This window comes from Rhipicephalus sanguineus, chromosome 6, assembly GCF_013339695.2.
Source record: "Rhipicephalus sanguineus isolate Rsan-2018 chromosome 6, BIME_Rsan_1.4, whole genome shotgun sequence".
In the NCBI taxonomy this organism is placed as follows: Eukaryota; Metazoa; Arthropoda; class Arachnida; order Ixodida; family Ixodidae; genus Rhipicephalus; species Rhipicephalus sanguineus.
In genome coordinates, this window is record NC_051181.1 from 105638361 (window position 1) to 105653104 (window position 14744).

General features: G+C 45.5%; 2 protein-coding genes across 4 annotated transcripts in view; both read right to left on the bottom strand.

Moving 5' to 3' along the window:
* Positions 1–1175, bottom strand: part of LOC119397456 (probable phosphorylase b kinase regulatory subunit alpha) — a 7654-nt gene extending 6479 nt beyond the window's left edge. The window contains 1 exon segment of the mRNA XM_037664881.1: positions 1155–1175. Within this exon segment, the coding sequence (XP_037520809.1) occupies positions 1155–1175 (21 nt within the window).
* A 400-nt stretch (positions 1176–1575) lies between these two features.
* The window catches only part of LOC119396089 (cathepsin L-like), a 543104-nt gene continuing 529935 nt past the window's right edge, over positions 1576–14744 (bottom strand). For 2 of the 3 annotated variants that reach the window (XM_049416905.1, XM_049416904.1), the window contains exons 2-6: positions 11035–11150; positions 8715–8857; positions 7810–8007; positions 4970–5161; positions 1576–1821 (exon numbers count right to left, since the gene is read on the bottom strand). In XM_049416905.1, the coding sequence (XP_049272862.1) occupies positions 1591–1821; positions 4970–5161; positions 7810–8007; positions 8715–8857; positions 11035–11137 (867 nt within the window). In that variant the 5' untranslated portion in view covers positions 11138–11150 and the 3' untranslated portion in view covers positions 1576–1590. Of the gene's footprint in view, positions 1822–4969; positions 5162–7809; positions 8008–8714; positions 8858–11034; positions 11151–12169; positions 12263–14744 lie in introns of those variants that run through there. The other variant, XM_037663173.2, reaches the window with a different exon arrangement.

Here is a 14744-nt window from a genome sequence, read left to right on the forward strand (position 1 = left end):
GGCAGAGGGAGAAAAAGACTGCGGCAGCGCTGTGCGGGCTCGCCGAGTGGGGAAGGATGGTGGTTGCCTAGGCGACGGAGTAGCCTTTGCACCGGCGGCGGCAAGGCTCCGCGGCCGCTTGCCGGCAGCGCGTTACCGCGTGGAACGTACGATCGCGTCCTCATCAAGTGCGCTTAAAGTAAGTTTCCTGTCGGGAAAAGCGTCGTCGTTATCACACTTGCTACAGATTCGCGTTTGCGACCTCTTCCGCAAATTGAAAAGTTTTGCGGCTTCATGACGCGAGCTTTCGCCTTTTCTGCCAGTGCGCGGACTTAAACGAGCTTGGCGGGCTTTTGTCGCCGTTGATCTCCCGGCCGCGAACACAAAACTTCGTATCACGCGCGCTGTTCTTAAGTTAGTGCTTGAGTGCGATCTTTTCGACGTCCGATCTTCATGTTGTCTTGGACAAACTTCCCACGACAACATGCTGAACAGCACGCTAGGCCTAATCAGCGTTGGTTGCTTTTCGGTAGCGGTCGCGGGCGATAAAAGTTGCGGTTTGGTGCGGAATCAACGAAACTTTTTGCGATGGCTGCACTTGAAGGGAAAAGAATCATATAGTTAATGAAAACAAGGGCATGGTTGGCACATGGAACTCTCGAATTGTGGTTCCGGATTCGACTGCAATGTCTTGGACATCGCGTGCGCGCCCGTGAAATCGAACGATCGGTACCGCTCAGCACGCGAAATTTCGGTCGCGATTCGACATGGTTTCTGTGTAATGCGCATACCTCGAGGTGGCCTGAAACGTAGTCGGCGAATTTCCGCGATGGCACTTTGTTTTGTTTGCTTTTTTCCCCCGTGTTCATTTCGTTGGCAATGCAGGTCTTTGGAGGTTAATTTTTGAACATTCGGACATTGAAGTGGTTGTAAGCGCCCCAATCGCATATGTCGATTATCGGACACGCGAGGCTACATGCTCAACACGTTTTGCGCAAGTGCAGCCTTTGAAGAAGGTTGTTTTGGTTATAGTGCGGTACCGCTTATAGTGCGGATATTCGCGACTCCGGCGACTTACGTTATAAGCGGTCTATACTTAGTCGGAAACTGTATTTGGTGTATTTTTCTTCAAATCAAGTCGTCCCGAAGTTTTCCAATACACAATACACTCAAACCTCATTATAACAAAACCACATCTACCACGAAAATAACTTCATTATATCCAAAAATTCGTTATAAACATTTACAGTGAAACCTCGGTGATACGATCACAGCTCATACGAATTTCGGGGTGATACGAATATTTCGTTGGTCCCAGCCAAGGCCCATTGGCTTGCAATGTAATGGAGTACGGTTGTTGCGAACAGATTTTCATCCAGTGACTGCTGTTCCTCCTCGCACGACGAGAGAGCACTCGCCCAGGAGGAGAACGAGCCGATGGAACAAGCATAGCGAAGGAAAGAGCGAAACAAGCGAGGGCCTCTTTGGGATCATCAGACACGTATAGTTGCGCTATTATGGCACCGTTTCGAATAATTCTCACGGCTGCATGTTCGTTGTAGACTCGTGGACAAATGCAACGCCACAACTGAATTTCGACCTCTGGGTGGTTTAGGGGCCCATTAATAGCCCCAGAGTAACCAGAAACAAAGCTGAGAGAGGGGCGGAGATTTCACCTTCCGAGTAGAACTGGAATGACTCGTGGCTGGCGTCGATGGCAACCGAGACGGGTCCAACCGTAGCCACGGCCTTCTTCAGCTTGTTCTCGTCCCCTTCTGGTATGTCGACGAAACCAGTGTCTGTGGCACCCACATCGCTCCTGTTGAAGTGGCAAACACCGTCCTGCGAAAGAAAATTCGCAAAGAAAAAAAAGACAAACGTCACAGATGCTTGCAAGTGTGAGTAACTCGTCCGTCAAAACTGCCAAAGCTGTATATAAGCACGTTCTCACAACCCTTTAGACGTCCTATGCTACACCACTGCCCGAAACCTACTAAATGGTACTTCACAAACATTTTGCGACATACGATGAAATGGCTTTGTTGTATTACTGAACTGTATTACTGATATGAAATAAAGTGTATTACAGTTGACTCTCGTTAAGCAGAACCTGAAGGGACCAGGGAAATATGTTCCGTTTAACAGGAGTTCTGTTTACTGAGAGGAACAGGGGAGTGGAATTCAAGCATGAAACCAATTACATTAGAAGCAGTTGTTCCATTTAAGCCAGCAGTTCCGTTTAAGAGATTTCCATTTACTGAGAGCTTACAGTAGTTCGCTGTACTACGCTGTATTACAGATACAATGGCATTAGCACTTCATTGTACCCAATATTAGTACTGACTAGGCTTGTGCGAATAGTAAATTTTAGGTCCGAAGCGAATTCGAAGCGAATAGTGATGTGGTCGAAGCGAATGTCGAAGCGAATTCGAATAGTTTATATTGCATATAATAAAAAAAAAAATGAGCATATTTGTCAGGATTCAACTAACCAGCACAATATTTTTTAAGTTGAAACAAGGCATATGCATATGTCATTCTTTTTGGTTCAAAGGGAAGTGGAAGCAACTTTGAGTAGTAGCAGGATTTGGCTTTCGGTAGAATGCAAGTGATAGGATGTAAAATACGTTACATTTTAAAATTTACTATACTTAGAGCATATAAGCCGGTATAACAAGCTTCTAAACTTAAAAAATGATTAATCGATGTGAGGGTAATACAGTAAAACCTCATTAATTTGAACTCGGCTATTTCGAAATCCCGCATAATTAGAAGGATTTCTGCGGCCCCGTATTCTGCAATGTAAATATGAGTGCATAATTTGAAGCGGCGGTCAGTACCAGCCCTGTTAATTCGAAAACTTTGGGTGCCATGTGCCAATTCCCGATCCCGATTTAGCCGCAAATCCGCAGAAACGATGGCCCTTAGGAGCCACAAGGCAATGCATTGTAGCGATACTAATGAGTAACAAGTTGAGCACCCCAGCCTCGTTGCTGGCAGCGCAAGAAAACAAAAATATGAAGAAGCAGCAGTTTCGTGGTCAGCTGAAATGTGCGCCCACGGAAAAGAAGACGTGCTGCACTGCAACACAGCGGTGACACGTGGGCAGCATGACGCATGCTTCTCTCAACGTCAGTGCATCATGATTTACCCATTCTTTCTGGGAAAATAGAAAAAATAATAAAAGGCGGTCTGACGGAATTCGTGATGTATGCGAACCTCTGATTGGCGGTTGTTCCGGCAATTTGCACACTTGCACTGCTGGCGGAGTACTTGCCTGCAACGCCTACTTCGAACACTCAGTTCGATAACTTCAATGATCATTTTTTCCACCCAGAACACATTGCGAATTCCGTCACACTGGTCATTATTAAATTCTTTATTTTACCAGAAAGAACGGGCGAATGGTCGCATCATGACGCGCTGACACTGCAAGGAGCAGGTGACATGCTGCCCGCGTGTCACCACTGTGGTGCAGCGAAGCACGTCTTCTTTTTCGCAGGCACGCTTTTCAGTTGACCACGAGGCCGTTTTTTTTCCTCCTTTACTTTTTTGCGCTGGCAGCAGCGAAGCCCGCCGTTTCCCCGGTTTAGCGGCAAAATTGGGTCCAGGTATTGCTGGAAAACATAACCCTTGTAGCTGCAAACTAGGAGGCACAGCACAGTATCTCTGACAAAACTATTCATTTGCTTCGTTATAACCGATAATTCGTTATAAGCGTGTTCGTTATATCGACGTTTAAGTGTAAATAAACCAAAACTGCTGTGTCGGCCTTCAGGTAGGAAGTGTCAAAGGGAGGCTAGCATGATGCGTCGGGGGCCGCATAATACAGTAAAACCTCGGTGATACGATCACGGCTCGTACGAATTTCGGGGTGATACGAATTTTTCTGTGGTCCCGGCCAGGGCCCATTAGCCTGCTATGTATTGGAGTACGGTTGTCGCGAACCGATTTTCACCCGGTGACGTTTGATACGAACGTACGCTAGCGCACAGGTACGAACAGGGGCTGCCCGCGCTGTCGCGAAAGGCGCGGCAGTCGCGGCTGGTGCAGGCATGCGCGCTGCGCGACCGTCAATGGTGCGTCGTTGCCTCAGACGTTGTGCATGCGAATCTTGGGGGCCTTTATGCGCCTTCGCGTTTAGATTACAGGTTGCGTGGACGTCGCGTTTGTTTTCTTTTTTTCCCACTGCGTTGACGCGTACTGCCGTGCTCGAGGCAGCAGCGTCTTTGTACTGTGTTAACGTCGATGCAAGTCATGTCCTCGCAATCAGGAGTTCTATGAAACAAGACTGAAACTTGGGTTGTGGGTTGATCATGAAGTCCTATGAAAAGTGGACGAAGACCCCAAGAGACGGAGCGGACGGTCTTGGCGAAGGAGCTAGGCCTCGCAGCGTACGCGCACACATGCCAACTCTCCAATTTGCACGGGAGACTCCTGGATTTTGAGCAAACCTCCCGATTGTACGGGCACGGCTGTAAATCTCCCGAAAAGCACCCCCCCACACCACCGTGATAAGAAGGTAACAGGAACAAAGGACAGCGATTCTAAAATTTTCTGGCCTTCATCTATCGCGTACAAAGCGCTTCTTAAGGTCACTTTCGCCGCAGTACTTTGATGTTATGCAGAAAAGCGTAGTAAGGGGCTACTAGCGGTCACGGGTCACAACACATCTGCTTCATTGATTACACACACGCGCACGCACTGTATATTTACGAGTACAAGTATGATCGTTGACGTCTAAAAACTTTACTGGCAATCATTCAGAGCTGTTCATGACGTCGGTGCGGCCCTGGGAAACACTAAATCAAAACGTGTGCCAACTTTCTTTTGTCGCATACTAACTTTCCATGTTTTCTGGTGATACGAATTTCGGATGATACGAATATTTTTGGTAACCCCGCGAGATTCGTATCACCGGGGTTTTACTGTACTGCCTCGCGGGCCACAGGTTGCCGACCCTTGCCCAACATGATCACAGTGCGCTTACCGTGGCATTGTAAGGGTAGCTCCACTCTGTGTCAATGCCCTTGTTGGACTTGATGTACTTGAAAGCATTGTCCATGAGACCACCCTCGCAGCCGTTGTTGCCGAAGCTTCTGGAGCAGTCGACCAGGTTCTGCTCACTGAGCGACACAAGCTTGCGCGTCTTGCGGAAGTGCTGGCCCTCCAGGGATCCCGTCTGATTCAAAACAAAAAACGACAGCATGAGTTCTTTGTGCACTGCGGAACAGGGGACCTTATTCACAGTGCTCGCCAATTAATGTCAAACTTATTCAAAACAGTCTCATCTGACGCAGAAATACTTCCACTATATTCTTTATGAGCATAAGGTGATATCAGTAACTTGTTTTTTCTTTGTGATTTTCTTTGTGATTTAGCGATTGCTTCTGGGAAAGAAATATAAAGCGTTACCGGCATTTAGTCGCGTGGCTCACTGACTGTAGGGAACCTAGATGGGCACACACGTGAGTTTCCCAAAAAAAAAGCAGGAGCTCACACACCATCGCCCATCACCTTTGCCGTGTATCGTTAAACCTCGACATAATGAACTTCATAATAACAAAATTCTCTACATAACGTTTTCACACTTTCTAGCTTCATGTTTGTAGTACCACGTACATTTTCAAACTTGGTATAACGTGCAATGAAACATGTTTACCTGCAACTTCGATATATATATATGATGAAGTTCCACTGCTACTGCAAAGGCAATTAAGAAATTATAGTAAACCTACTCCTGAAGCTTGTGGTCAAATGGTAGTCACTCACTGTTTTAGTGAACACATTTTTCAAGTCATGTGCTACACGACAATCAGCAGCCGTCAAAGCGCTGCAGAGTCGTTTCCGGCAGCGGCTGTGGGGCAATGCTGCAACTGCATGCTCTTTCTCCGTGCGATCAAATCAAGGGTTGCACCTTGGCGCATTGTGTAGCACACACTTTGCAGCACGATAGTTCTATATGCTGTGCTGCACATGCTTTGCATCAGTGCTCAATTTGGTGATTTCGTTGTACCCATGCGAAAAGTAGAGGCAGTAGTACTACACATAATTCTCAGAGATCTTGCAGACCCTTCGATCGTTTAGGAAATAGACGTCATTGGCAAGATTAGTATCTTGTAAGCAATCTCAGTCGGTAAGGAAAAAAGAGTTTAAACTGTTGTTCAGGGCAGGGGTACTCAAACTTCTTTGGTGCCACAACAGCGTGGGTCTCTCGCTACCCAAAGACTCCCGAAGTGCGGTTGCTGTGTGCAATGGCTTCGCTGAATACAAATTTCAATGCAAATTTTCTATTCTAATCAGTAAATTAGGTACTAACGGTGGTAAAACAGGAGCAGGTCGGATTCATTCTGACTGCATGAGGAAGCCTAAGATGACATCCATGGAACTCCTGGGTTCCACGGAATCCAGTTCGAAAACGCCCACTGGGCTATCACGGAGCTCACTCACCATGATCCCAAAAGCTGAAAGAAGTTATATTTTACTTGTCGATGAAAAGAATAAATTCCCAGAAAGAGCAAAATTGAAAACTAACAGGCGCTTTTACCACAAACAAAAGTATTTTTCGATAAGCGCACTGCTGCAGCGTGTTTTTAAATAACGAACAGAAGCTGTTTCTTGCTGCTCACAGTTACCTACTGCCAGCTCCGTGAAATTATTCTTTAACAAAACCGGTTTACAAGACTCCTGTTGGATTAAAGGGACCGACAACTGCCCAGAACGTGAAATGAGATGACTGCACTGATGAAAAGATTGTCCGTCGCATTGACTCAAACAAACCCTGTTTATCTCGTGAGAGGTGGATTTACATTTTTATTTCTTCATTGAAAGTCGCGAAAAATGACCTTTGGCGCCTCTGGCGGCAAAATCATAAATGGTCCGATGAAGCCGGTCACGTGACCGTTGATTGGTGTACGCGTTCGATGACTTTTCTGTTAGTACTGAAATATTGTTCATTTCTTTATATTAAAAGGTATTACTCCATAAAAATGTACATATAGGCCTGCGTTAGTTGTATGCAACAAAGGGCGCTGCCTTCGCTTGGCGTAGGCAGCCTTGACACAGGCGCAGGCAACCTTGGGCGCAGGCGCACACAACGCTGTACAAATACCGAGAAGGTGAATAAAGCCACATCATCTCATTGTAACAGCTTGCTATTTTCAAAAATGGTTGGAAAGCTGAAAATAAAGGTGGTTAAGCATAGTTACAGTAACTCCTGCGAAAGCAGAACAACGACAGCTTTCACAAGGGCTAGCGGCATCGCTATCAATTCTCAGCGTTGCTGGAGCAAGCCTTCATGCGTGTTTGGAGCCTTTCAGATCGAAAAACACTGCTTATAAAATAACTACGTGCTTTTAGGATAAACCACTGCAGCTACAAACGCTACGAAGGGTAAGCTTCCTGTCGCGCCGTAAAAAACTGGGTCGAGAAAAATCAGTTGTCGGTCCCTTTAATGCATAGCAGCGATAGAAATTTGGGGTGCCATACAGGGTATTGATTCTTTGAATAACACACACACACAATGATGCAAAACAAAGTATGTGGTCAATGTGAACAAGAGTGCAGTCAATCATGCACCTTCTTTTCCATACAATTCTGCACACTACAAAATCTTTCGGCGATGAAAAAACTGTTATTGGAAGTGATGCTCTTCCACATCATGCATTCCTTTTTCCATAGTTCCCTTTGAAATGGTTACAATGATGTTTTGTACACTGCTATATCTGCATTTGTTACAGCTGAGTTTTAACACGTTAACTTCTATGCAGATTAAAATGTAGTGCACACACTAACAGATTATACCACGCACAACACTGCACGTAAACTCACGGTGCTGAAGGCCCAGCAAGATCCGCACTGTCCCTGGTTCTTGACAGGGGTCACAGCGCCTTTCTTCCTCCAGTCGACAGTCTTGGGCAGGTGCAAATCCTCAAAGCCCTCAGGCTCGATGAAGAAGCTGCCTTCTCGTGGAGAGTCCCTGTAGTTGCGCTTGAAGCCGTTGCGTGTGCTGACGAACTCGTGGTGTAGCTGGAAAAAAACAAAAACCAAGAACAGAAATGCTCAGAACACAAGTTTGAAAGAATCTAAGAGTGACTAGCAGTGATTTATCGAGCACTTTTACGTTTTACAGCGCGAGTATTGCATAAATGCACTCTTTGGCCAACGAAATTCTCGTGCTGTTGTCGACGCACACATGTGGCCAGAAGTTGCACTTAAGAAGCAGTTGCTCCTTCTGGGGCGTACTTCTGTCACGCAACAATACTAATCATCATCCATCTTACGTGCTTTTCCTTCCTTTAACGGCACAAGCTTGATACTTTCAGGACACGAATGGCACACACGCAATCAGCATGAACTAGCGTTCTTGATAGTAATGTTGCAAGTGCAGAGTTCTTAAGAGAGGAAACACAAAATCCAGAAGACGATTCGTTGATTACATTGTTGTGTGGCGCGAAAATGCCCCAAGAAGGAGCACAACTTTTTTTTTAGTTTACCCCAGCCCTTAGCAACACTTCTGCAAGTTGTGTGTGACAACTACCACTGTGACCCAGTACGCAGAAGTACACTTCATTTTCATCTCTAGCATGTCTGGTTATACGAAATTTTAGTATGACCCAAAAAGCTCGCTTGAGGATTTGTTTAGCTTTAAGAGTGAGCATTGCTGTACAACCGACTAGGCTTAGAGTGCACCATTTCTTATGCGAGACCCTACCCAAATACGACTGAAAGCTTACCAAGTCTCCAAATTCATTCATGGCAAGCTTGTACGAGACCTGGCTTTTGGCATACTTTTCGTTGTGCCGCGCAATCTTCAGCCTGTTTTCCATGTAGATCTTGAGCCTGTAGTATTCTTCTGTGTCAGACGCATAGTCCTTTCCTGCACACAATTATAACATGCACATGCAACTTCACTTGTAACATGCACATCACTTGTAATTAAAGCTTGTTTTCCTTCAGAGATAGAAAGGGCCAAGTCTTAAAGAAGTTCTCCTTGGCTTGACTCATGGCCTTGTCTTCCTGTCATTGAATGCCGGGACATGGCAGCTATTTTGATGAGGGTAAATTGCAAATGCCACCATGTTAGATTTTAGTGTACGTAGTTTTAAGTGCATGTTAGAGCACCCCAGGTGATCAAAATTAAAGCACAGTCCATCACTATGGCATGCCTCATATTCACATTGTAGTTTGGTAACATAAAACCTGAGAATGTAATTGACTTAATGTAATGAAATGGCATGGTAACACTGCATGCCACACCACAATCTGACGAGACATTTGCAACGCTCCTCTGTCAATAACATAATGTCAGTGAGCTTTATGTTCAATAAGTGCACATGTACGGCAGCGAGAGCTACAAAAAATAAGAACGAATTCATGTTTAAGCAATGATCTTATGACCCGTGCTGTGTGCATTCAACCGAACATGTTGGAATGTAACAAGTTGGTGTCATTACCCATGATGTGTAGATAAACCTGAAATGTTTATTTGGAACAGGCAGCTTTCTTGCTAAAGATTTAGCCTCGCTTCATGCGTCTACACGAGCCATGTGCATCTAGCCCTTCCGCAGCATCTTTAAAACACATCAGTCGTTCCCTTGCCCGTTCCTTGAAGGGGCACGATTGTGATAACACAAGGAAGAATAAGTGCTAGGAGAAAATGTAGAGGGCTAATTAATATCCAGTTTACAGTGCTCAAAATTGCACACACTGAAAAGGCTCCTGAGAAACACGGTACACTATTGGAACTGCTGTGTATCAGGACAAATGACTCAAAAAGCTGTCTCAAGAAAGCAGTTGTTACAATCACAACAGATACTGAATGGAATTCGATAAAGTGCACTAAGTGAAGAAAAAGAAAAAACCACTACACTATTGAGAAACAGCACACAAAAAGACTATTTAAAAAAAATTGAATAAAAGACAGCTCAAGCAAGCTCATGCCTCCCCCACAGTGTTACTAAAGCCAATGTTTGCCCAATAAGGCCGTGGCCTCAATAAATAACAATTACAACGAAGGCCACATCAGATTCAGGAGAGCATTGTGAAGCAGTCCACGCCCAACACCCATTGGAAACCTGCACCACTTCTAAGCACATGTGGTGTTTGACCTTTCTGCCTGCTGCCATAAAGCGAATTTACACATATGCTTACTTGAGCTGTTAACAAGAGTTGTCCGTGACGTGTTTTAGTGCAGGTACTTTTTGCCCTTATGCACCCTTAAGCGGCAGCCAAAATTTCTAACGTCATAATTTCTTAATTTTTCACTACTGTTAATTCGCCGAAACTGGAAAGATATTGCTAAAAACATAGTGGGAGTAAAAGTTGCAATACTGCATTTTGTACTTTTCGCGAGTTGAAGCACTGCAAATTTTCGGAAGCTCCAAACTCTTGACAACTGCACGAGTGGCTTGCACAAAAGAATGATCCGAAATTATAACTTTTAATCAACAAAAACAGATCAGAGTTTTCATGCTGGACAAATAATCCATCATAATACTGAGAAGTTCGTCAGGAGCACATAATGAGCAATGCCACTCTCATGAAGTAAAATTGAATGAAAAATGTACGTTTCAGTGGCGCAATGTAAGGGGTCAACTTATCACATGTACTGTGAGCTCTAGAAGAGTCTAGGAAATCCTACGCCATATGCAAGCCCGCCAAAATATAAGATAAACTGCAGCTAGGGCAGTCTCGTATTCGCGTCCTTATCTCATAGCCCAGTTAAAGCTTTCAAGCACAAGAAGCTCTGAAAGGCTGCCACACTGTGTGAGCACACACATTTCAACATGAAATTGAGAGTAGAAGAATCTCGCGGCGTCACATGGCAGTGTGTATTGCACAAGAGCATGGATCATGTGCGTCAGAAAAACATGGCTGTACGTATCTCATGCAGGCTTCTTCACTCTGTTGTCATAATTGGCTATCATTCAAAAACAGGGCTTACTCCTTCAACGCAACACATATACGCATCCTGCTAACAAGTATGAATTGAAAATAAGGCATTTACCGTCACCTGTTCACTTAGCCTGTAGCAAAACGTGCAACTATTCTTACCATGTAATGCCTTGAATGCTGACCACTCTGCGCCGATGAGCTCTTGATGCGTAATTGCAGCAGCAGTCACGAACAAGCAGCACAAAACAATGTACCCCCGCATTTTTTTAGGAAGCCTGCAAAATATTGAATGCTTTTATGGAATTTTGCAATTAAGGCACACATAAGCGCGCATGCACCGTAAATCGGTGTCAAAAGGCAAATTTTCAAAAAATCAGCCCCAATCATATTTAGCGTTAAAAGCTAAGCCACCAGAAATTTGTTGTACTTATATATAGATTCAGTGCATGTTAAAGAACTTCAGATGGTCGAAATGTACCGAGCCCTCAACTACGGCGTGCCTCATAATCATACGTGATTTTGGCACGTAAAACCCCCAGAAATTGACATAAATTTGTTTCAAACGATGGATTAGTAAGCAGTAAATAATCGCATGTACTAACACAGTGTCAGCATTGCGCCGACACAAGCTTTGCATGCAAACACGTGTAGCGACGCATTTTTTTATACTGGCCTGCCTTTGCACGAATTACCGTATTGCACGATTACTTCACACAACCGCTCGTGATACGGAGTTTGAAAAATACCGCCTTTTTTACGCGGACGAGAGCGCGCGAATGGTAAAACAACGAGAAACGTCATGTGACAAAAACAGCTGTGCGGACGGATGACGTAAGGTGCGGCTTAGATGCCGCGCCTGTCTTTGCGAAGTTTGAAAACATTTTTCAGAGTTGTTTGTGGAAGGACCTCGGAATGCAGAGTTCGTTCACGCTCACCACTGCGTGCGAGGTTGGAAAAATATCGAACGAGTCGCTGTCAAGGGCGAGACGACGCAAGCGAATTACAACAAGGTCGCCCGTGCTTTTGAATGAGCTTGGAATGCACCCGGTTTCTTTGTTCAGCTGCTGCTTTAACTGGTTTTACAACCACCGCTTCTAATAATCGGGAGAAAAAGAACAACATTTTTAACAATACTTCCAAGGCTCTTTCTCTACTGAGAGCGCGTGTTCGCAACAACAAAAAAAAGGCTAGGAACATCGCGGACATCGCCCGTCCCTCGTACCAGAGCTGTTTTTACGCGCTTGCAAGGGTTAAGCAAAGGCCAACGAGGAAGGAAAACACGCTGCGTACTTACGTGTGGAAGGCCGGACAACCAAGTGAACAAACCCAATACAGACTGCGACCACTGCTGGGGCCCTTCTTATCTGCCGAGACGGGTACAGCACTTTTTCAGTGGCGTTCAGAACCACGTGATGGGGCCCTCTCTCTTTCTCTCTCAATGCGTCACGTGAGGTGCTGCCCTGGAGGTCTGTGAGTCAGGGCGGTCAAGGGAGGATGGATCCCCTTTCCACAAGTTTGCCCCTCTCCACGCGCCATCGGATCGTTTTCGTTGTCGTCGCCTCTTTTTCTTGACTCGCTCGCTGTTTTGCTGTTTGATTGATTTTGTTCACCACTTCCTCTCCCAGCCCGTGCAAGAAACGCGGGCTTGCGGAAGGCCGACGTCCTTCTTGGCTTTCTCGTTAAGCGACGACTGCGCACTATTTCTCCGTATCTGCAGTTGCAGCAGCGTACAGAGGCGGTAGGGCTGCACTGACACACACAGCGTGCTCTGTTGCGTTCAGGATGGGATCCAAGGCGAGGAGAAAGACTCGGTTGAAAACAACCGCTCCGTGTAAATAACTCAACAATGATTTAACGCTAAACAGCTGACAGCCGCTTAGTCAGGGGCGGGATTTCGGGCGTAACATGAATATTCTACTTAATACTGTAACCTAAATACTGTTGCAACTAGCTTGGTAACTTGCAATGTTTGTGAATCGGTAACTAGTTCTCCAAGTAAACTACTTCTTGGCAATAACTTGTGGACTGGGTTCCCTCCTTGCAAGATCACGGCCTATATGCTGTGCTTGCGGCCCAACCAGCATCTTCATCTATATCTGCCCCGGAATTCTTGTAGACAATACAAGCAACGACAGGCTGCACTTCTGTGTGCAACAGATAGCCGACGCTTTTGTTTTGATTACCTTTTTTTTTTTAAGAACATAGCGGGATGTCAAATGCATTTAATAAGCGCATTTATCGCTCCGGAAGTATCGAGAAGTAGTTAGAAAACAAAACAAAAAACTTTATATTTTCTCGCGCTTCAAAACCACCACGTGCCATACATGTTTTTTTTTTTTTTCAACTTTTGCTGATCCACTGTATATCTAAACTGTCGCCCCGAATATAGTTGTACATGTGAGCAGGGTCGTAGGCTGAAATTTCTTTCGGGGGGGGGGGGGGGGGGGGGGGCACCTGCATCATCTGAAGTGGGGGCAGGGCAGGCAGATTTGGTCGACTGTCATTTTATGCTGTGTATGCCATGGCAAAAAAATTTTCGGAGGTGGGGCACGGGTACGGGCCCGGTCTGGCCCCCCTTCCCCCCTGGCTACGCCACCTGCCACACGATAAAGCAAGAGAGCTGTCTATTGACGGTTACGTTGTGTCACTAGCGTAGCCAGGGGCACACATACGCACGAACGTGCATTAAGTGTGGTTAATCCCCCTCAATCTACCCCCCCCCCCCGCCTCGTAGAAAATTTCTGCCTACGCCCCTGCGTTGCAAAACCTCATACACTTGGGATATGCATATCAGTGGACGGGGGGGGGGGGGGTGCATACACAAAATGAATGCGTCATTGTTGGGATCAAAATGTGAAAATTTATTTTACGCAAGCTTCAGTGCAGCAGCATATACATGTCTAGAACATAATGCTGCGCCTTATCATTGTCCTATACAAATTTGTGATTCAATTGGTTTAATGCAACCATAAATATTCGGATATAACTGAATAAGTCCGGAATAAGCCCAGACGGCCGAAGCAGCCGAAGCGCGTCAGCTGACCACCTCCGCGACTAAAGAAATAGTACCACTCATGCACTCGGCGATGTTCTCCGAAGGCGGGATCACCGGCAGTCCGGCTCATGACGTCAGTCCGGAGAGCGTGCCCATTGGTGCAGGCCAGTGTGCATCCGCCTTTGCGGAGGAAATTCCGCGGACTTCTAAAGTTGTATTCGACTATAACTATATATAGTTACATTTTCAGTGATTGTTATTCTAGTTTAGAATCTTCAGAAAAAAAGGGTAATTAGTGCTACGCTCTAATTACTCTTACTCTACTCTAAATACTATATAATTAACGACATGAATACGCAGAAACGCCAACATGGCTGCAACAAACATATATATACGCATGTGCGCCAAAAACCAAACACGACAGACAGTGAAAGCATTTTAGGCTGAATACAGCCTTGCACCCTTGCTGGAAATCAGGGGCGTAGCCAAGGGGGGGGGGGTGAACCCCCCCCGAAAATTTTCAATTTTGCTTGCGATATATACACGCACACATACATACGCACGCACGAACGTACATAAAGTATGGTTGAAACCCCCTCCCCCCGAAAAAAATTTCTGGCTACGCCCCTGCTGGGAATAATCTGAAGTCATGAGTTCCCCATTAAGAAGCGCAATTCTTTTTTTCTTTTTGTGAACACGCTTATACACCTTTCACCTTCGCTATAAATTAATATAAAAGGCTTCCATAATCTCCCATCTACTCTGGTCCGTATTGCAGAACTAAAACACGTTACTTCTGCCAGTGGTTGGCCCCCACTTCTGCTGCAACGCGAGGGCAAGTGCAAACCATACCTGAACCATTCTAAGAGGAAAA